General features: G+C 38.0%; 1 protein-coding gene across 1 annotated transcript; it reads right to left on the bottom strand.

Annotated features, from left to right (window-relative positions):
* Positions 1-12,397: 12,397 nt before the first annotated feature.
* Positions 12,398-17,357, bottom strand: LOC147865805 (short-chain dehydrogenase TIC 32, chloroplastic-like). Its single transcript, XM_087316164.1, has 8 exons — positions 17,033-17,357; positions 14,982-15,213; positions 14,559-14,638; positions 14,276-14,429; positions 13,708-13,786; positions 13,540-13,621; positions 13,315-13,370; positions 12,398-12,897 (listed from the first exon to the last, which is right to left on the bottom strand). The coding sequence occupies exons 1-8, from the start codon at positions 17,184-17,186 to the stop codon at positions 12,724-12,726; spliced, it is 1,011 nt and encodes a 336-aa protein (XP_087172290.1). The 5' UTR covers positions 17,187-17,357; the 3' UTR covers positions 12,398-12,723.
* Between the last annotated feature and the right edge of the window lie 5,735 nt (positions 17,358-23,092).

Genomic DNA, 23,092 nt, shown 5'->3' on the forward strand with positions numbered 1-23,092 from the left:
GTGTCATTCATTAGAACAGTATTCGCATTCACCCTTGGAGAATTTTCCTCCGTAGTTTGTCTCTTTCTTTTTACGAGATCCATAAGAAGATCATGGAACTCCTTCTTTGCTATTCTAAGTAATTCCCGGAGAGCAAATTCCACCCGACTACCAAGTATTCTCTCTTCGAATACCTTCTTTAGGTCCGTCCGTTGTTCGATGTCTGAAGCAAGTTTGAATGCCAGAATTGTTTTTCCCTTCCCCTTTCCTTCAAGGTTCTAGCTTTCCGGTGTCTTTGATGGCCCAACCACATCATCCGTGTGCCATCGTTTCTCATCTACATATACCTCATGCAATTTACATAACGCATGTATGCTATTCTTATCTACGGGGCACTCCCATCCCGTAGCTTCCAAGCTAAATGCCTTCTGCGGTGCTCCGGATTTCATCAAAGTCGGCTTTCTTCGAGATTTCTAGCAGTTCCGGCCAAAAAGATGCCTTTGCTCTAGATGACTCCCCCACACGTATTCCCACAGTTGTCACATAATTGGTTTTCGCCGCTATCTCCTCCTCTAGGACCTTCTTCATGCCGTCTTTTCGGAAGTTTGGCCTGAGTGGCTTCCGACAGTCCATCGAATGAAACTGATTTCCCTTGTAGTAGATAAGATCCCGCCATAGCGCCTCCTTGTGCTCATCACAATCCTTTCAATCATGTTCAGTGCTATCGCACCATATGCACAGACGGTCCATATACTTGGAACTTGTGGGACAGTCTTCTGACTTCTTCACCACTGCAATTTTCAGATTCTCCATCTCCTTCAGCAACTGCTCCACATTGGTTGCATTGATTCCCTTCTTAGTCGTAGTCTCCCGAGCCCATGGTTAATGTTCTTCCAATCCGGATCTTGGTTTTGGAATCGGTTCTAAAACCCTCTTTTCTTCATTACCAAGCCATTGCCCCCTTTTTGTGTATCGCGCGACGATGTCCCGCAAGTTTGCCCATGTATTGGTGAGGCCACTCTGAGTAGTTGTGTCCTCTAGAAGCACTCCAAGGTCTTTCCGGTCCCAGATGTCCACAACTCGTAAGAACATGATCACTTTGTTCGGTGCGAGGATAGTTTGATCTCTCGTGGACAACCTCCCGAATCGACATTCGAATGCCGAAAACACATCGACACATCAAGGACCTTCAACCCCTTGTCCGGCATTTCCACCCAATCTTCGAATCCCCTCCACGTTGCCTTGGAAGAGTCCTCAATAGCGAACGTGGTCTTTAGCGCTTCTTCAAACGCTTCCCACGTCAGATTTTGTTGTCGTAATCTGTGGATACACTCTTGAAGCTCGTTTGTAGCCACCCAATTGAAGGATGTCACTTGCGATCCTTCCGATATTCCGCACCGTAGCATCTCTGCCCTGTAGTCCCGCAAATAATGTGACACATCCTTCCCATTGAATTGCCTGTTCCGTTGCACGAGCCGCTCTGCCGCCGCCACAATCTCCGACATCACACGTTGTTCTTGTAGCATCCGCTCGAACATTGTCATCATATTGTTAGCCTCTTGTTGATTTTCCATCTCCTTGCCACCCGTGTTCACGTAGGGTTCACCAAATGTGTCGTGCCTTTCGGCGCCGGATCGATTGCGTGGAGGTACAAGTAATAAATCCACGCATATTATATAATAAATCTTGCCCTATGCATGTAATATATATTTTTTATATTTCTTCTATTTCTTCATATTTATTAAATCTAGTACTATATACATTTTTTACGTAGTGTACGAAATACACTACGACAACGGTCAGGTAGGTCCTCCCCACCAACAACTGCAACCATCTTCTTTTGACTAACTTCGTCAGATGGTTGTTCCCTAATGTCCTTGTGAAAACGTAGTTTCTTTCCCTTTTTCAAATTATGTGCGACTGGTTGTATTCGGGCCTCCACCGGTGAGTTTCAATGTCTTAACTTAATTTTCTTCACTGAACGGTCTGAAAGATTCTCAAAAGACCTATATAAAAGAAGAAGTGAGAAAATATAACTAACTTGGATCATGAGGAATTGACTTTTATCAAATTTACCCTAACTGGAGAATTTCTAATGTTTCCTAGCGTATTGTTTCTTTCCCTTCCTTGAAAGGTTATGCTTTAGGTTGAAATAATGGAAGACAATTGTATAATTAAATGTCTCTAAGTATTACGATGTATCGAGTTCTTGTTTATAAGTGGGCCTTTTAAACAGGAACTCGATACAATGTATCGAGTTCTTGTTTAGAAGACATCGAATCAAGTTCCTGTTTAAAGTAGGTCTTTTAAACAGGATCTCCATACGATGTATCAGGTTCCGGTTTAAATCACGACCATGTTCGTACAATCAGAATCCTACATGGGGTCCGTGTGCTCAATCTTCTTCGAAGACATGATTTTCGTGCTTGCTGCTAACAAGTAGTTGCTCGCATGCTCCGGTGGTTGTGATGCTCCGTGTGCTTCTTGGGCTCTGAGTGCTCGTAGTGCTCTATTACGTGTGTGACCTCCGTAAATTGAGGAAGTCCCTAATTTTATAGGGTGTTAAACCGTGGTTAAAATAACTATAGTTACTTAAACCGTGGTTAGGTTAGATCCTAATTTGTTTCCCTAGGTTAGTTAGTTGTTAGTACTCTTTGGTTAGTTAAAAGTTACTGACATAGGTACTCTAGGTTAGTTATAGGTTAGTTAAAAGTTAGTGAGTTAGGTACTCTATGGTAGTTATAGTTAGGGTTAGAGTTAAATATGTGATAAGCAACTATTGGTTATAGTAGTTACATTGTAGTTGTATTTATTGCTTGTAATCATAAGTCAACAATAATTGGACACTATTGATTGCATCAGTTCATAATAGTTTGATAATGATTACCAAAAAATGATTAGGAACTTATGATTGAATTGAGATAAATAAAGGTAATAATTAATATAAGTCCCTCTTTTTCACATGGCGAATAGTACTTTTATTCACATGTGGGGAATGACATAGTACACTTATAAATGTTTGTGATCTTTATTAATGAACAAATGATTGAGATTAAACTTATATATTTATGACTCTCTAATGATTTTGAATATAGACTATATGTATACAAATACAAATATATTTTTTATATAATACACATTTTGGGATATAAACAACAATATTGTATAAATTAAATTTTATGTATATGATAATGACTAGTGTGTAGATAGAGAACACTCTTTGTATTCAATAGAAATAAAAAAGGTAAGTGCGAATTACTAACTAATGACTTGGTTCTTCCCCATTGGGAACCCCCCCCCCCCCCTTTTCAAAATCACAACTACTTCTTTAAATAGAAACTTATTGGGAGCCCAAACATTCATGAGATGAAACGTTTGTGCTTCCAAGATTTATTTAAATATTCTACTATTTTCTTTTATGTAATTGTAACGGTTGTAACACTCTCCCGCTAGTCGAGAGAGTTTCGACCTCGAAACTATTGCATAAAGGTTCCTAGGTCAGGGCTCTGGTTGTTGTAGAGGCTCAAGTAGCCATTCAAACCCTGCTTGTAGCAACGCTTCTTCAGTTACCCACGATGCTTCGGATAATGGTTTCCCTCGCCACTTGATGAAGTAGCGTCTTCTCCCTCTACGAACCTGTGTCTTCAAAAGTGCTTCAGGTTCACATCTAATAGTTGCCTCGCGCCCCCATGTTTCATCTGGGTGGAAACGTTTTAGCAGGCTAACATGAAAAACATCATGTATCTTGGAAGCCTCCGGAAGTTGTAATTTGTAGGATACATTATTGAGTTGTTTGACCACCTTGTATGGTCCATAGAACCTATGGTTAAACTTGGGCGTGAGGCCCTGAAGTAACGGCCAACTAGCCGAATTGACAAGTACTAAATCCCCTGGGTAAAACTCCACGTGTTCCCGTTTCTTATTGACACGATTGATCATCTGTGACTTTGTTTTTATGAGATGCTCTTGTGCTGCTTGCATCCGGTCCTTCCACTCCTCCAAAAAACGAGACACATCCAATTCCTCTACTTGTGTCTTCTTATTTGTATGCAATAAAGCAATCGGTGTGAGGACTTCTTTACCTGTGGCGAGCTCGAATGGAGAGAATCCCGTTGATGAATGGATTGCAGCATTGTAACAAAATTCGAGCATGTCGATGTGTTCCACCCAGTCCGTCTGATCCGCTTTGACATAACATCGAATGTAGTCCTCGATGCCTTGATTGAGTCGCTCAGTTTGCCCGTCTGTTTGCGGATGTGCGGATGATGACATACGGAGCTGTGTGCCTAGAATCCGAAACAATTCTTGCCAAAATCCACTAGTGAACCTTAGATTCCTATCTGATACTATGATTTCTGGCAGCCCGTGATACTTAAAAACATGTTTAAAAAACAAGTGTGCTACATGTTGCGCTGTTAGAGGTGGCTTTGCCGGCACGAAGTGAGCTTGTTTAGAAAAAAAATCCACAATGACCATAAGGATGCAAAACCCCTTGGATGAGGGTAAATCAATTATAAAATCCATGCTTATTACATCCCATGGACGGGATGGTACCGGCATCTGTTGCAGTAGTCCGAGCGCTTTTCCTCGCCTAGCTTTCACGGCTTGACATACCTGGCATGAACATATATAGTCAATGATCTCATGTTCCATTCTTGGCCACACGAAGAACTTTTTAACAGCTTTTAATGTGCGCTTTTGTCCCCCATGCCCGGCCATGTGGCAATCATGTAATTCCCTTAGTATCTTTGCCTTTAGTGATATATTATTCGGGATTACTATTTTATCATCACTCCACAATAAGCCGTCCTGCAACTTGTACATTCCATGAGTTATGCTCCCATTCATGACTTTGGTTACTAATTCGCGCATCTCTGCATCCTCTGTTTGTGCTTGTCGTACTTCATCTATCCATCCTTGAGCCGAGATGACAAAAATATGGAGGATGCGTGGCAATCGACTTAATGCATCAGGTAATGTATGCAACTTGCCTTTTTTATGTACAATTTCCAAATCAAATTCTGCTAACATATCTTGCCATCTCATTTGTTTTGCTGAAAGTCGTGGTTGTGTCAGAAAATATTGCAAGGAGATGTTGTCGGTCACTACTCGTGTAAATTTATCTTGTACGTAGTGCCGCCACTTCCGAAGTGCATAAACTATTGCCAACATTTCCTTCTCGTGTGTGGGCCACCGACTTTCTATCGCTGAAAACTTTTTTGACTCATAGGCAATCGGATGACCATCCTGCATAAGCACAGCCCCATAAGCAAAATCAGAAGCATCAGTGTGAATTTCAAATGGTTTTGAAAAGTCCGGGAGTTGAAGAACCGGTTGCACACACACTGCCTTCTTCAATTGATCGAAGGCATGTTGTTCACGTTCAGACCAACAGAATGTTTGTGAGCCTTTGATGAGATTCGTCAGTGGGGTTGCGATTTGACTGAAGTTTTTAATAAATCTTCTCACATACTGGACGAAGCCTATGAATTGCTGCACTTCGAGGACTTTGGTGGGTCGTGGCCAATCTTGAACTGCTTTTACCTTGGCCGGATCCATCTTGAGCCCTTCTCTTCCTATTCGAAATCCTAAGAATTCAAGCTCCTCCATAGCGAACTCACACTTCTCAGGTTTTGCGTATAACTGATGCTCCCGTAATCGTTGCAGCACATTGGTGACATGTTGTTTATGTTCCTCAAAAGTCTTACTGAAAATTAACAAATCATCAATGTAAATTATCAAAAATTTATCCAAATAATCCCTAAAAATTTCATTTCCGAGCCTACAAAATGTTCCGGGTGCTCCTGTCAAACCGAAACTCATCACCAGCCATTCAAAACTGCCATATCTCGTCCTAAATGTTGTCTTCTCAATATCCTCCGTAGCTACGCGGATTTGATGATACCCTGATCTGAGATCTATGCGAGAGAAATAACGGGCTCCTTGTAGTTGATCCAAGAGGTCGGAAATCAAAGGTAATGGGTATTTATTTTTTATGGTGATTTTGTTGAGAGACCTGTAATCCATGCACATGCGCAATGTCCCATCCTTCTTTGCCACAAAAATGACGGGCGCACCGTAAGGTGATTGGCTTGGTCTGATGAACCCACATGCTTCTAATTCTTGTAATTGTTGTTTTAGCTCTGCTAATTGAGTAGCATTCATTCGGTAAGGAGCTTTTACAGGTGGTATGCTTCCGGGAATGGTTGGGATTTTATGATCGATTGACCTTTGTGGCGGAAGAGTTTTGGGTAGCTCCGTTGTTAAGACATCCTTGTATTGCTCTAATATTTCCTTCATATTTTCTGCCCTTAGTTCTTCCTTCCTCACTGTTGTTGATGCTTGCAGGGCCGTGCAAAGAAAGAGTTGGCCGCCCTTCTTTAAGACTCGATTTGCCACCTTTCCCGTGCAAAGTTTTGCGGTCACGGTTGTCGCCTTTGCCTTTGCATTTCTCCTATGCATGTTTACAATGATGCCTCCCTTCCCATCTCCATTATCTACCTTTTTCCCGAATTGGTTGATGACGTACTTATCCACCCATTCTAGCCCTAAGATCACCTCGCACCCATCCATGTCAACCGCTAGAAAAGGTGTTCGCCCCTTCCATTCTCCCGCTTCAATCAAGACATTGGCCGCTAATGAACACTTATTAGTGTATCCCTGTACAAAACTCACAGAGAGGTTGGTTAAAGGTTGCAATTTTAATCCCCACTTCTTCGTGCATTCAGGTGTTATGAAGTTGTGTGTTGCACCGTTGTCTACCATTGCCTCACAACTATGCCCATTAATTTTTACGTTGAGAAAGAGATTACTTGTGTTATTGAGTTTGACTGTGAGACAGGTAGGCCAGGCGGTGGCGGCTCCTGCACGTACAGCGACTTCTTCATCTTCTTCCTCATATTGCGCTGCTATTGCTTGTATGTCTTGCTCGGAACCTTCCTCGAGCTCTGTTAACTCGAGTTGTGAGGTGGCTGCCCGCACCGTGAGTTGCTTCTTTTTTGGACAATTGGATGCCAAGTGAGGGCCTCCACACTCAAAACAGCCTCTTCTAATTAGTGGGGTTCGTTGTGTTGAAGTAGAAATGGGACTCCCTGGCTGTCCTCCTCCTCCCCCGCTATTTGTCCAGCTCGATCTAATTGGATCCCCTCGTGTTGTTCCTCTTCCTATCGAACTAGTATTAGTCGTCCACCCACGATTGTTGGATGTACTTCCTAGATTGTTGTGGAAAGGTCGGGAGCTCCCTTCTATGTCTCCTATCCTCTCTGCCACCCTCATGGCTTCCTCACAAGTTTGAGGGTTCATCTTTTCTACCTCTATCCTGATCCGAGGCTTCAATCCAACTAGGAACCCGTGGAGTTTGGTTATTTGATGAAGATGCGGCAGCTGCAATGTCACTTGGCGATACCTCTCAATGTACATGGTGAGTTGCCCTTCCCCTTGTCTCAACATCCTCCATTCATCCATGATGCGGAGATGTTCATTTTGTGGTATGAAATAATGACGCAATTCCCGCTTAAACTCTGTTCAAGGCGTGAACTCAAACACGCTTTCCCCCGACATGTACCAATTTTGTGCTGGTCCATCCAAAAAACACGCGGAGACCATCACCCACAAGTCGGGTTCTACTTGACTTTGGACGAGGAATAGTTCGGTTTCTCTTATCCATCTTGTAAGTACCACCGAGTTCCTCTCCCCCATGTACATTTTTGGTTTGATAGGTTTAAATGATCCCAAGTTGTGGCGGCGGTTCTCGGCATTCCCGACTTCCAGCCTCTGCACCATCTCCTCCAAACGCCCTGGTCCTCCTTCCGTGGGCCTTCTCCCTTGCGGCCCCGATTCCTCTTCTTCTCTCTCCCATCTTTGATCTTCCATATTGAACCTTCCATTCTCTAATTCGGTGGCCTCTTGGTCTCCTCGATCTAGGGCTATCTCCCCTAATGGAGTGTCTCCTTCGTTCCCTAGCTCTCCCAAGTTGATCCCTCTTCTTCGCCTTCTTCCCGCCATTGGTTAGATAAAAGAGAGAGAAAAAAAAAAAAATAGTCTACTATCTTTGTGGTTACCTTGACTCCTCTCGTGGTGTCGTGGGCCACTTCTTCAATCTCTTCTTGCTGGAATGGCTTGCCAATCCTTATCTTGCTCTGATACCAAGTATTAAACCAATGGCACAAAATGAGAGAGAACACTCTTTGTATTCAATAGAAATAAAAAAGGTAAGTGCGAATTACTAACTAATGACTTGGTTCTTCCCCATTGGGAACCCCCCCCCCCCCCCCCTTTTCAAAATCACAACTACTTCTTTAAATAGAAACTTATTGGGAGCCCAAACGTTCATGAGATGAAACGTTTGTGCTTCCAAGATTTATTTAAATACTCTACTATTTTCTTTTATGTAATTGTAACGGTTGTAACAGTAGATATATCAATATAATGTATATAATATATTTTATATAATAATAATATCATTTTTTATTGTACATTAGATTGAGGGAGCTTATGTATATAGTGGCACTTATCAGTTGTTTCAAGCTCTTATATTAGCCAAAGCACATGATTTAGAGAACTTTGTTTGGATCTTAAGCCATGAGTGAAAACTCACCGTTTTCGGTTGAAGAGAATTGTTTGGCAACAGAATCATCATTTTTTGCCGAAGAATATTGTGTGAGCTCATCTTCTCCTATACCTCCTGTGAATAACAACTCATGTGAAGAGTTCTTAGTTGAAGACTATGACTACAATAAAGATACAAACAATGAAGGTAATGCTAATGAAACATCGGAGATCATGGGGGGTCAAGCTAACAACAACATAATTGTCTCTAATGTGGTTACACCTATTTATAGTCAAGAAAAGCAATCAGCAAGCCCTATACAAATCAGGAGAATCCCACATAGAATACGTCAGGCAAGATTTAACTTGGTGACATCATATAAGCAACTTGGATTTCATGTCCACAAAACATGTTGTGCCCGTAGATGTATGTCTATGATTGGAAAGGAAAAGTTGCGTAAATTAAGGCATTACTATTTTTCAATGACTAGTAATGAGCAGGACACTTAGCTCGGCTCACATATGCAATTGGTGTCTGACAAATCTTCGGCGATCAAAGTATCAATCGAGTATTATATCTTTCATGCGCAACAATGATGTAGAGTGGCATTCAAAATTGAGCAATGTGTTAGTAGCATGCGGCTACATAGAGTACAACAATGTCTTCTTAGTGGGGATCGCATAGTCAATTGTAAAGATGTTCCAAGTATGAAAGGTGCAACTGGAAGACATGCTATTGGTTGGATGAAAATTGACTTCAAGCTATATTGTGAAATAATGCCTACTACAGGCAGGATGCACCTCTCTGATAATTACACACGTCAGGAAGTTTATGATGTGTATCGATCAGAAATGCTATTGTCAAGTGATAAATACGTCACATACAACCAGTTCACAAGATTGTGGAGAACATGCTTTACAAATGTTATTATTTCGTGGAAAGTACACATGGGGTATTGTTCGATTTGTGCAAACCTTAAAAGTATGGCTAAAGGTGCGAATACAACAACGGAAAAGGATATGAGTAAGAAGTTACTATAGGAGCACTGTGAAGCACAATCGTTAGAACGAAAGAAGGTGATGTGTCATAGAGAGAAGTGTTTGAAGAGTCCCGAACAATACATGTGCTTAATGATCGATGGCATGGACTAGAAGAAGACATGTTTACCTCATATGCAGAGGCGTCCCAATGACATCAATGATGAGTGCCTTGTTCAAATGCACTTGGTGGGATGCTTGGCTTATAATAGGTCAGTTAGACCTCACGTCTTCATTACATACCCCAATGTTCACAATGACCTAGTAACCTAACAGTTACTGTGATTCACCAGGTTTTGATGTCTTGGGGCCAGCCGTTCCCCCCTGTTCTCTAATTGGACAATACTGCTAGAGAGAACAAAAATTCAACTGTCTTCGGATATTTAAGTATGTTGGTCAACCAAGGATTGTTTAGAAAAGTGTAAGTCAATTTTCTTTTGGTTGGTCACACACATGATCATATAGATAAGATGTTTAGCACATTCTCTAGACAGTTATCTTTACATGATGTTTTCACATTACCGAAACTATTTGATGTCATTTGTGATCCATACACACCACAACCAAAAGTGTTACACATGAAGGAGATATATAACTTCAAGAGATATATATCAGATGGGGGGGATGGGAATGATAAAGTGCTCACCCAGTTAAACAATATAAGCTTCAATCACATTTTTTTATAAAGAAAAATGATACAAGTGTTTCTATGCTTTTGTATGCCCAACAATATTCATCTTCGACAAAATGGGAACCTGAAGGCGGTTGCCAGTTCTTACTTTGTATGTCGAGTACAATAGTCTATGGAGCTAAACAAATGCCAATTGAGACAAAAGGACAATTGCATAGTGGGTTGGTAGAAGAACAAAAACACTTATGGCTCCAAGCCTTAACAGAAAAAAGGAAGCATATTGAGGCCGCAAAGAAATATGCCGCACAAGAAGACACATCATGGTGGGATGTGTTTTCGACGACACGGGGAAGAAGGAAGAGGAAGCGAAACATTCGTAACACCTCGACCCTTGATATCTCTGATGTGGATATCATCGTGTACAACTTCAAGCTTACAAAAGTTGGATGTTTAAGGAAGTCAACAATAGATATAATAAAAGAAAAATTACCAGGTCTAGAAGGTGGCTCGAGTCAAAGGCAAACGAGATCTGTTGCACATAATCTAGAGTCACACCATTTGGTTTATGATGAAGATAATGCATTGATTGGTACATCCGAGGATGACGAGGAGGAATCCTCATTGTATATTAGCTATAGTAATGATTCTCCATAAAGGAGTGATCATGAATGTATTTTTCGCTATTAAGTGTAACTCCCTTTCGCTTGTAACAAATCGAGTTAATATAAAAGCAAGTGTTTTGAATTCTTTCGATTCCTATGAATATTGTTTCTTATAAAAAAACATTGGTTGTAAAGTTTGTGATATAAATTGAGAATGTAACTTTTTGAAATTCCTCTTTTCTTATTTATTTTTAAATCTCGAAAATGGTGGATTTTTAACCATTTTCATAGTATATTTGAGAATGTATGATACTGGTATCAATGTGCTTTGTAATATCACTGAAAAAGTACTAAAATCAATCGGAATATTCCTAAGTTATCGTTCCATTTATGTGCGATCCTTCCACTTGTGAATGTGAACATGTTAAAAGACGGAAAGCGCTGGAATGGAACAGACGGAAGGAGCCAGAACAGAAAAGACGAAGGGAGACGGACTAGAGCAACAACCGTCTCAGCAACCGAATCAACAGCAGCAGCAACCAGAGCAACAACAACATATGGAAGAAGAACCGCTCGAGCCCTTGGATCAGAGTATACTGGACATACTCGATGAAGACTGAAGGGGCTAACCCGTGGGTTCGACGTGCAATGCACTGTCCCACGGGTGTGCCATGTGTTGGCCTAGAGTATGTTCCATATTAGTAATGTGGACGGGGACGAGTCGGATTATAATAATATAATTATTAGTAAGTAATATTATAGGAACGGGCGGATCCGGATAGTTGTATTGATCCGGATCCGCACCGATTGATAGCTGATAGCCGGTAAGGCACCGTTTTGTAATCCCTACCGGATGTATATAAAAGGATCCAGAATCGATGTAAATGATTAACGGAAGTAATATAAGATTAGCATTGTTCTTAATTCTATTGTGTCTTGGTGTACTTGTCGTTGTGCACTTAATTTGTTAATCTTACGCGTGTTATACGAAATCGGTTGTGTATTAAAAATCCGGAGAGTATAAGGAAATAGTCGGATCGGAATCGGATAAACACCGATTAATATCCATATCCTAACCACACCTTTGGAGAAGTGTTCCGGTACGGCTACCCTATGTTTGTGGCTAAGTTCAACCCATGATTAACAACACAAACACAATCTTTTTCAACAATTCGACTCAAACAAGCACAATGCAACATGTAGACTTGATATATTAGCTAAAAACCAGTTAAACTTGATGATACATCTATTTTGGCCCAATTCATTTGGACCACATAATAATTCAAACTACAAAGCCTTCAATAGATTTGCAAATGTATTGGATGATGTTGGTCCAAGAGCCAAATATATTGTTTATGGTTTTATCTGTTGTAAATCTCCCTCCTTACCCCAAAAAAAATAAAACCATGGGGGAAAGAGCCCATGATCGATGTGATTGGCATGCATCCATAGTTTATTAATTCTTGTTGGTGTAGTTGTGAATGAGTAAATGCCTTTGTGTACTTGTGTGCATTGTATTCAATGGTGTGTTGTTGTTGGATATGGTTATGTTATCAATTATTTGTAAGCATTTATGCTTATTGCACTTAATGGTACATCCTGAAATAATGCACACTATTTATAACAATTTTAGAATGTGAATACATTATGTTCATAAATTTACAATAGTAAAACTTGATGGGTAAATATAACTCATCTATTGGCGGTCTACTTTTTGAAGTGGTTTTAATGCTTTTGGAGACTGTGGTAACCTACTTGAGAGAAACCAATTTACTGTACGAGGTAAGAGTGATACATGACTTTATTTACGCAGCATCAATCTCTTACTGTAATGATATGTTGCCATCCAATACATACTAGGATGATAGATTTGTAGCTCCGAGAAGGCAAGCTTGTTTAGAAAGAAATGGATTGAAACACTCGGCATTAATTGAACTTTTTGCTTGATATCAATTTTTCACTAAACTCCCAAAGTTTGTATCCCACTTTTGGATCTTTGGCCTCATTAGAGCGTTTTGAGAATGAGCAGTTTTGGAAATATTTTCCACTAACACCTTTCACAGATGGATGTATAGCTAAAAAGCATTGTGTTGCTGCTCCCTGTATGAAAAGATAACATCGACAACATTCAAAGTAAATTTAAGTTGAGGTAAAAAATCACAATTGTTTTTACAACAACATACATAGGAAACAACATGCATAGGAATTTCAACCCACCCAATGAATGCCACTGTTTTGGATGCCCATGTTGAAACCTCGAATATAAATAAAGTGTTCTCACAAACTCGGTATATGTTTATTACAGGCATATTTAGTGACATACTTGAATTGATCTTTTTCCATTTGAACCATTTAATGCATTAGGTAAATATACATGCATACCCACATATATTGGCATACATAAGTACATGCATACATACCCATATATGTAAAAATACCCTCCAATTCATGACCTTTGTGATTTTTCTTGATTTTTAATGACCAAGGTATGGAACATATCGGAAAAGTTTTGCATACCTGAGGAATAGTCTTCAAAAAGAATAGTGCAAGCCTTTCAAGATATTTCGCCAAGGCTACAAAAATATAACGCACATACTTATGTGAAATGTATGTAGGTAAGTCTCATGAACATACAAATGAATATAAATGCACATTTGGATGAATAGTGAAACTACACTAGTGCCCATATTCTATTAATAGAATGTTTGCATGAATGTTTGTTGTGCAAGTGTTGTTGCAAACCTAAAGATGGAGAATAGCGTATGATGTTTGTCAAAATAATTCCAGGATGAATTGAATTCACTGTCACATTCGCACCTTCCTCCTACAAAAGGAAAACACTTTGTGAGGCAAGAACTTTATGCCTTTTTATCGCAATTGATTTAAAGACTTACAACCATCACTTTATACCTGCAATCGTCTTGACAATTCATTTGCATGCAATATGTTTGCAAGCTTTGATCTTGCATATGCTAGATACGGCCAATACCTACACAAGTAATAAAGAAGACTCACATGCCAAAAACAAAAAGTGAAAGCATTCCCTTTACATATACATGAACCAACCAATATGGTTGTGTATCAATTTGTGAACCTACTTGTTGTAAAGTTGTTATATCTAGAAACAATAACATACCCGTCATAAGGTTTTAATAAATAGCTACAATACACACACATACACACACAGGCATAAGGGGGAAGAAATCTTAGTGGATTGCCCGGTAGCTAAGGTATAACAAGATAGATATATTTTTAATGTCCATGAGAGACCAATTATGGTCTAGAGAGAGAGAGAGAGAGAGAGAGAGAGAGAGAGATCTGAAAGTCGAGGTATTCATCACAACATGAGTTTGCGAGGTAAATTGATTGGTACGAGACATATGCTATATTTGACAGTATAATGTTAATGGTAGCAATAAAATCGTTCAATGTTGAAAAAAAATGTGCAATGATGCATTGCATGCGAAGATGGATATACCTTGATTTACTATTTATCGAGTCGAAAGTTAAATCCCGCAAGGAGGCAAAGTTGTGAGACTGGGATGATACATTAATAATTCTCCCCTCAACTCTACTAACTTTTGCAGTCTCAATCATAGTTGGAAGCAATAATTTTGTCAAAAGAAAGTGCCCTAGGGAAATCAAATTGGATAGAAATTTAGGTTCTTCAAAAGATAGTGTCCTAGGGTAATAAAGTCCAATAGAAGTGTACTACACTACACATTCATTGAAAGTTTTGCTATGCATGTACCATGACGTACCAAGATAATTTGTTGCAAAGTTTAACTCTATACCATCCTTTGATAGTTGAAATGGGCCTCCCAACATCCCTGCATTATTACTTTCGAAAGAACTTCATTGTTAGGATGTACTCATGTGACAAGTAAGACTTGGAACTATCCATGCATCAAGTAGTCACTTTACTATTCCATAAATGTTATGCTAACCCAGTACTATCACATGTTCATTTTAGATAGCAATGCATATCCCGCTTGAGCCACCCTCGTATTTATTAAAATAACCATAACCTCTCAACATATACTAGCATAAAACTTTGTAGAACATGTAATTCTTGGAAAGTTAGGGAGTACATAATATAGATAAAAGCTAAGACGTTAGGGATATTTTGATGTTTTCCCTTAAAAAAACCTTCATTCATCTTGAAAAGACATTTGTGTACATACATCAATATGTTCAAAGGGGTTCCCGCGGACTTGAATGTAGCGCAAAATTTATGTACCGAATGCAATGAGCTGACATCAACCTCCATAACTTGTATGTTTACATCCCCAACATCATTTATGATGGATCTCTTTGCACGTTCACCAGCGTCAACATTTCTTACTGCCATCACAATATTCACACCTCGTAATGCCAATACTCTAGCTGTTTCGAGGCCTAGTCCACTTGAGGCACCTGCATGGGACATGATTTTACTTCATAACCAATTTCATGTGAAAATATATCAAGTTTCCCGAGGGGTTGTACTTCTAGCATTTTGTGAGTTGGGGTTGCTCATGGTTGCAATTTATATGTTTCCCACCACTTTTGTTTTTTTTCATATGGTAAGAACAAAATTTGTCTTTCTTTTTATTACTTTTTAGAACTTTCAACGAAAATGATAGTGAGAGAGAGAGAGACAATAGTATAAAGGAGGGTTGTACCTAAATTGTAAAGCAAAAGAGAATTGCAATAAGACAAATTTTGATGAAATAACTTTTGTAGGAGCCTTATGGCATTGTGATAGTTCAACTAGAAATGAGCATGAGATACTCTATGGTGTGGTGTTGGGTAGAACTTACTTCCACTACAATTAATGAATTTGAGCTGCCAAGGTTGGGTAGAATTATTCAACTCAAGATATTAAGATTAGCACTGACATGATAGAATTTGGGTTGTTCTTATCTTAGGTGATGGGTTGCAGTTTAGATAAGCGGAATGATGGTGATGACGCGAATGTTGATTTTCTTAAGTTGTTGGACATAGTTGGGACACGATCATATAAACTTTCAGGTAGATAGAGGAACCCAAACGTTTTGGTTCAACGATAATATGAGGGTGACCATTGTGTTAATAGGCTAGGGTGGCATAAACAAATTTTGTCCAAGGAAAAATAACATAAGAGAGGACATGAACACTCAAAACATATGTGTACACAATCATATATAAACTTTCAGGTAGATAGAGGAACCCAAAAGTTTTGGTTCAGCGATAATATGAGGGTGGCCATTGTGTTAATAGGCTAGACTGGCATAAACAAAAATTGTCCAAGAAAAAATAACATAAGAGAGGAGATGAACACACAAAACATATGCGTTCAGGCAGATAGAGGAACCCAAAAGTTTAGGTTCAACGATAATATGAGGGTGACCATTGTGTTAATAGGCTAGGGTGGCATAAACAAAAATTGTCCAAGAAAAAATAACATAAGAGAGGACATGAACACAAAAATTGTCAAGGTGGACAACATATGAGAAAACAAGTTGGCCATATAATAATATTATTATTAAGATGGATAAATGAATATAATAAAATTTAGGAACGTGAACATCTAAGAACACAAAGAGCTTTGTCCATGAGACCATTATGGCAAATATGCTAAGACTATAGCCTAACAAGAATCCCCTCAATCTTCTCCAAGTAGCCACGATAAAACATCCATGATTTCCCTTCACACATAAACAAAGGTCACAAAAGATCATTGCTAGGAATCATCAAATTTCCTGTTTGGGGAGCACTCTTGAGCCCTCAAGTTTTTTTTTAATGCCCTTGAGTTTCCATTTATTTTCATGAATGATTAATTGACGAAATGAATTGAATCACATATGATTGTATAAATCAGCCATATATTCAAACATTAGTTATATAATTAAGCAACCCAACTTCATGTAATTTGATAATTTAATAAATTAATTACTTCTATTATAATTTTAACTTGAGAGTAAAAACTCTAGAATACCCTCAATTTTTTCTTTATTTCTCAGATTGCCCCCAAGATTTAATTGATTGCCCTTGAGCTTTCATTATTTCTCAAAATGCACTCAATCACCCTACCCTCCCTCCTCCCCAAATAGAGAAGAAATGGATAATCAACAATAATAATCGCTCAAATAACACATGTACCAAGGGCATTCATCGAATTACTGAAAACTTGTGCACATATCAAGAAAATAAAGGAAATCAGTTGGAGATTCTTGCATATAGATTTACGATATAAACGATATAAATTGTTTACCAGTGATGATAGCAGTGAGGTGGGAGAGGTGAAGGCCATCTGTAACATCCTCGGCGGTCGCATATGCATCGAAACCGAAGGCTCCTGGGCTCTTGAAATCCTTGAAGATCAAACCGATGAGCTCCAACAATGGACTAGTAGTAGAGGAAGCCATCTCACAAAGTCTCTCTAATCTTACACACACACACGATATAATATTTTTTCTCTCTTTAGCTTCCTCATGCACAAACTACACGTTCTACTCACGTCATGCACTATTTTCACTCACACTCTCTATCAAACAATACCTGGACCTTTTGTCCCTCTCACTTTCCTTTTATCCCTCCCTCCCACAATGGACTAGTAGTAGAGGAAGCCATCTCACAAAGTCTCTATAACACTATTTTCACTCACACTCTCTATCGAACACTACCTGAACCATTTGTCCCTCTCACTTTCCTTTTATCCCCCCCCCCCCCCTTTCAACCATCAATTTCAAACCTTACCTCATCAATTTCACATGCCGTTTTAACTCATTGTCTCTATCAAACACTCTCTCGGCATTTGTCCCCCTCACTTTTTTATTGTCTCCGTGGGCTTTACGACAATCCACCTTAACTCTCACTTGCCTACCTCCACCCACCTCCTTCTATTAATATATAGTTATTAAACCCTATAGTGCCATTGATTCTGAAAAAGGTGGGCTGTTTTTCTTTCAAGGCAATATATTCGCTCCAATTTTCAAACAAATCTAGCACCTTTTCTCTTTGAAGCCGAGAGAGAGTACACGATATCCCCAATAATAAACATGAAGGTCCTCGTGATGTTGAGTGTTCATTAAGACATGATAGTCAATGTGATTGTACACGTTGCTATTGTTCCTCCTTATGTACTTCCGATGTGAGATGACGATATTTTTTACTTTTTGCAAGGTAATTTCTTGAATCAAATATTTTGATAGTTTTTTGTCTTTCATTATAGATTATATTGTGATTAAATAGACATTTGTTTAGTTGTGCAATTATAGAACGACACATTATTTACTTGATTATCTAGTTAGAGAATCTCCTCGATAAGTCATTTAGGTTAACGAGACCATGCTTATTCAAGTTATCGTATTCCCCCAAAAATGAGGTAATTCCTACTTACAATCAACATCTATTATTCAAGGTTCAGAATCATCTTACATATTAACATGGCTTGTCTCCACTTACTCAATATGAACCATCTTCTTGTCCTTGCTTCTTATGGGGGCCTCATTGTCCGCATGGCATTCATTGTCACAATGTCAATTGTTGGTTACTTAACACACACGCCACTCGTATTCGTTCCCTCTTAAATGCTCACAAGGTTCGCCCATTTTTCTTTTGTGATATATGAAGGCCTTTGGACAAACCTGGCACATGGCATTTAGATTGTGGTCCCAGTCATTTTTAAAAACTTGTGTTCCTTGCTTGAGCATGGATTATCCTCTGACCCAAACATTTGCATTGATTGTCCTTTTACAATTTAAGACATGCTAAAACATTTCTGACACAATTCGTGCTAGTAAGAATCAAACCCAATCAATGGTGTCTCACAACTTTATGACGAGTTCTACTTGAACGGATGCACATACCCCGTGAATTATTATAGTTTTCACAACTTTCAAAAAGGAATGCATGGGCAAACTCATGCAAATGAACACACAATTGCTATCATGTTCCTAACTTAACAAGATGAATGAAATGCAATGCTTACCTAAAATCATTATATTTTCACATCTTTATGGAAAGAATTTGATTAGAAAAAGGGGATGTTTACTACCTTTGCAAATCATCATTAGAAGACATTAAAGACTACATTATCTTCATTAGAAAGTTTTGAAGGCTATTTGTCAAAATACCCTTGTTTATTTTAATAATTGTGAGAATAACCTTAACGTTTTAGAAATTGTCAAAGTATATCATCAATGGACATAAAAAAGGACACAAACATTTTGTGATAAATTGAAGGAGAACGATCTAGGAAGTGAAGTTGTTATTAAAGGACTATCCATTTCTGGAGCCGGCAACAACTCGGCTCAAGTTGGAATTGGGTTATTAAACGGTTTGGCGGTTTGGTTCAGGCTTCAACTTCCTTAACCAATTTGAGCTTGGTTCGATTCGGCTTGAATACGAGGATTGGTTTGGCTTGGACAAGGGCAAACTAGTTAAGCCAAAACCGAACCATTTGTCGATTCCCAATTGATGATATAGAGGGCCATCTCTTTGGCATTGCAATCCAATGCGTACAAAATAATAATAACTTCTTTGAGATAATCATCAAATAATCCAATGTGTTCAAAATAGTAACAACTTCTTCGAGATAATCATCAATTAATTCAAATAGTTTATAGTGTATTTTCTTGCCAAAAAAGCCGAAGAAGCTTATTCATTGCCCAATTGTTGGATAACATATGTTTGTTGTCCAATCGCACGAATTACACATGTCGATCCAAATAAAATTCATGAACATTTGAATTCCTTGCATTATATAATCCACCTCTTGTACTTCATCATAGTGAAGTAGGATGTACCCAAACATTCGTAAGTTTAATAGAAGAATTATATGGTTCCCTTTTGCCAAATCAATCCATTGCCAATTTGAGAAGAAAATAAATTGCTTTTTACAGTTGCAGTGAAGTCTATGAGCTTAAGTCTTGAGGGAAGACTATTCTAATATAGAAACTCAAAGAGGAATTGAAAACAGAAATTTGATTGTGGAAAGAAAATGTGCATACATCTAAAACATGAAGTCATAAAATTGCATTCAAATTTAAGAACATTGCTTCAAACATGGTGGTGGTGATGCTAGAATGACATTAAAGGTGTCGCCAAAAGCCCTGTTGGGGTTTTCGGGCATTCTAACAATGTATAAAGAGCTCAAAGGATATTCTCACAATTATTAAAATAAAGAGAAGGGGTATTTTCACAAATAGCCCAAAATTCTATGTTGTCACCAATAATTTTTAATACCAAGAAAATTTTGGGGCATGCGTAGTAAACATTCATCTCTCCCATTCCACTCATCTTTTTCTTCCATGCTCTTTTTTGTACAATATTGCTTATCGTTATACTTATGCATTAAGAAGCACTTTGTGAATACTAGTCAATGTTTAAATTCTCCATGCCCCATGTCACCCATATGAGTTATTTGACATATCTTTGTAATTGTTACACATCCAACTTACATTCAATTTCTTTCTTTCTCACAAACATAAAACTATGTCTTCATACATGCATGTTCAATTCTCACAAACTTGTTGTTTACGGCCGTGAGTCCATTGGTTTCATTATGACAAGGCTAGACATATAGAAAAGACAAGATGCAATGAATCATTTTCCGTGTATAGTATAGAAAATATCATATGTAAAGCCATTACATGCCAAAGCACAATGTGATTGGTTTTACATAAAGACAACCGACAAAGTACCATTTTTTGTAATGATGTTACATCCAAAAGTGAAATATGGAAGCATTGCTTTTATTCAATGCCTACTATAGAAATTAGACTTCCCTACGAATGATTACTTACAAGAATTGTGATATTGAAAGTCTAAAAGTCAAATATGTAAGCATGATGGAATAGTAATAAAGTATGTGATATGCAATGCTCCATTGCAGGTTTGAGGCTCAAATAGCAACACAAGGATTCAATAAAGCATTGCTTTTATTCAATGCCTACTATAGATTTTAGATTTCCCTACAAATGATTACTTACAAAACTTGTGATATTGAAAGTCTAAAAGTCAAATATGTAAGCATGATGGAATAGTAATAAAGTATGTGATATGCAATGCTCCGTTGCAGGTTTGAGGCTCAAGTAGCAACACAAGGATTCAATAAAGAGAGAACTTCAAACTCATATTTTACAAGGTTTTACATACATAAGGTACCATTTACAAAGGGGTATTCATAAATGAATAGGAAAACACCTGTTAATAATTTATGATGATTTATTTTCACATAAATGAGGCCTACAATGCATGTTATTCGACATGATTGTGATTATCATCAATAAGGGTACACAGAATGGTTAAAAAAATTAGTTCATTACAAAACATATATCATACAATAGCAATAGGTTTAGATGAAATTTGTTGTTACATGTTGCTTTAGACACATTTTTTTGCTGAAAATGAATTCTTATTACAAGGATGAAAATTTTTTATTTCAAGGATTTTGAATACATGCAAGTTCTTTTAATTCATTAGTTTGGTTTTGTTTTTATCAAGAATTTTTGAGGTACTTATGCTAAACAAAACAAAATGATGAGGTTAGAAGATACAAACAAAATTGATTTTTGTGAGGGTTCTTGATTGAAAAAATGTAACTTTCAGAAAGCAAATACAGGAGCCTATCTACTTAAACGGAGTCTCTTTCCTCACCAACTTAGAAGAGGTTAAGAGTGATTGGGATTAAAGTTCATATTGGATTTGGGATATGAAGGTATCGTTGCGCACGTGTGTGAAAGTTGACCGGGACCATTGGGGACGTAAACCAAAGAGGAAAAAATTAGTTAAATTGTCAATTCATGGATGCAAACTTCACACCAAACTTCTTTGGCGGGGCAATTGATCTATTCCTTCCTCAACTATTTTTATACAAACGGGTTCCCCCAAGCTTGGGTGTGCAAAGCGCGTGCACTCGGGGATGGAGTCTCTTCCTCATTCACTTAGAAGAGGTTAAGAGTGATTGGGATTAAGGTTCATATTGGATTTGGGATATCAAGGTCTCGCAAAGTTTTGCTCATGTGTGTGAAAGTTGAGTGGGACCAATGGGGACTTGAACCAAAGAGGCAAATTTAGTTAAATTATTAGTTCATGGATGCAAACTTCAACTAGAACTTCTTTTTGGGGCAATCAAACTATTCCTTCCTCAACTACTCTTAAACAAATGGATTCCCCCAAGCTTGGGTGTGCAAAGTGTGTGCACTCGGGAATTAATGTATTGTAATGTGCATTTATGTGCACGAGCTCAATTGTAACTATGTAGTTGTATACACGAATGTAAGTGGCAAGATGAAAGTGTATCAACATTAGTTTATTGCGAATATTAAATTATAAGCATAAAGAATTGAGTGTAGGAAGTTAGTTTATATTTCTTGTATCTAGTAATTACTTCTAATGTTATTCTCTTAGACTAAAATTGAGAATTATTATTGCTATTGCTATTTTATTTTATCTGTTTATTTGTTTATTAATGTTATTATTACTATTATTTTTAATAATAATAATTATTAGTAATGCTATTATTATTTTTAAAACAATACTACTACTAATTATTATTATTATTATTTTATTATTCTTTTAATTATTTATAGGGTTTATGGTAATAGTTAAATAGGTAGTTTCGAGTAGCAAAGTCTAGTGTAAAGAGATAATAATAAACCAAACAAATGCCAAGGTGAACCATCATTTCTCGTCAAGCAATTAACAAGAGGGAAAAAAAGAGCGAACCGAAGAAGCAATCTGCACATGGCTTGGGCCGATGGGAGTCTCTATTATTATTATTATTATTATTATTATTATTATTATTATTATTTATGTATATTTATATTTTATTTTTAAGGGTGCTTGGTGCCATAGGCGGTGACAAGCAATGGCGATGGCAGCAATAGAAATAGGTTCGAGTCAAACACTTTGGTCAAAGGGGGGCCTTTGATCAGTGTCAAAGGCTTCCCTTTCCTTTGCTATAATTTTTAAAATAACCTCATGGGTGGGGGTGTGTAGAGGCCAATATTAATATAAAATTATGTTTTTGGCCCAATCTTTGAGTGCCCATTGCCTGGAAAGTTTTCGGCAATATACTTTCCGCCCGTGTTTGGAATCAAAATCGGAAAAAATCCGGATCGAAATTGGAAAAACCCGCGTTTGCAGACAGGTCCCTTGATAAGATGGTCTGACAAATTCGCTATAGGTTGATTTCGTCGAATTCCTGTAACTTTATTTCCTGAGCACAAAATTCCATACCGAAAATTTCGACACACTACTTGCTTGACCATGATTTATTTAAACAAGGATTTGTACAAGATAATGGAAACATAAATTATAAAACATA

This window comes from Azolla caroliniana, unplaced genomic scaffold, assembly GCF_043228905.1.
Source record: "Azolla caroliniana isolate FFs.n. ecotype wild unplaced genomic scaffold, voAzoCaro1.0.p SCAF_3, whole genome shotgun sequence".
NCBI classification, from domain to species: Eukaryota; Viridiplantae; Streptophyta; class Polypodiopsida; order Salviniales; family Salviniaceae; genus Azolla; species Azolla caroliniana.

Bases quoted from the DNA above. Each gene is read 5' to 3' on its own strand.
- LOC147865805 (XM_087316164.1), bottom strand. From the start codon at position 17,186: ATGGCTTCCTCTACTACTAGTCCATTGTTGGAGCTCATCGGTTTGATC. The intron at 14,639-14,981 runs GTATGTACACAA...TTCTTTCGAAAG, and splicing joins ACCCCTTTGAACATATTGAT to TAATAATGCAGGGATGTTGG. The intron at 13,371-13,539 runs GTTTGCAACAAC...ATATTTTTGTAG, and splicing joins ACGCTATTCTCCATCTTTAG to CCTTGGCGAAATATCTTGAA.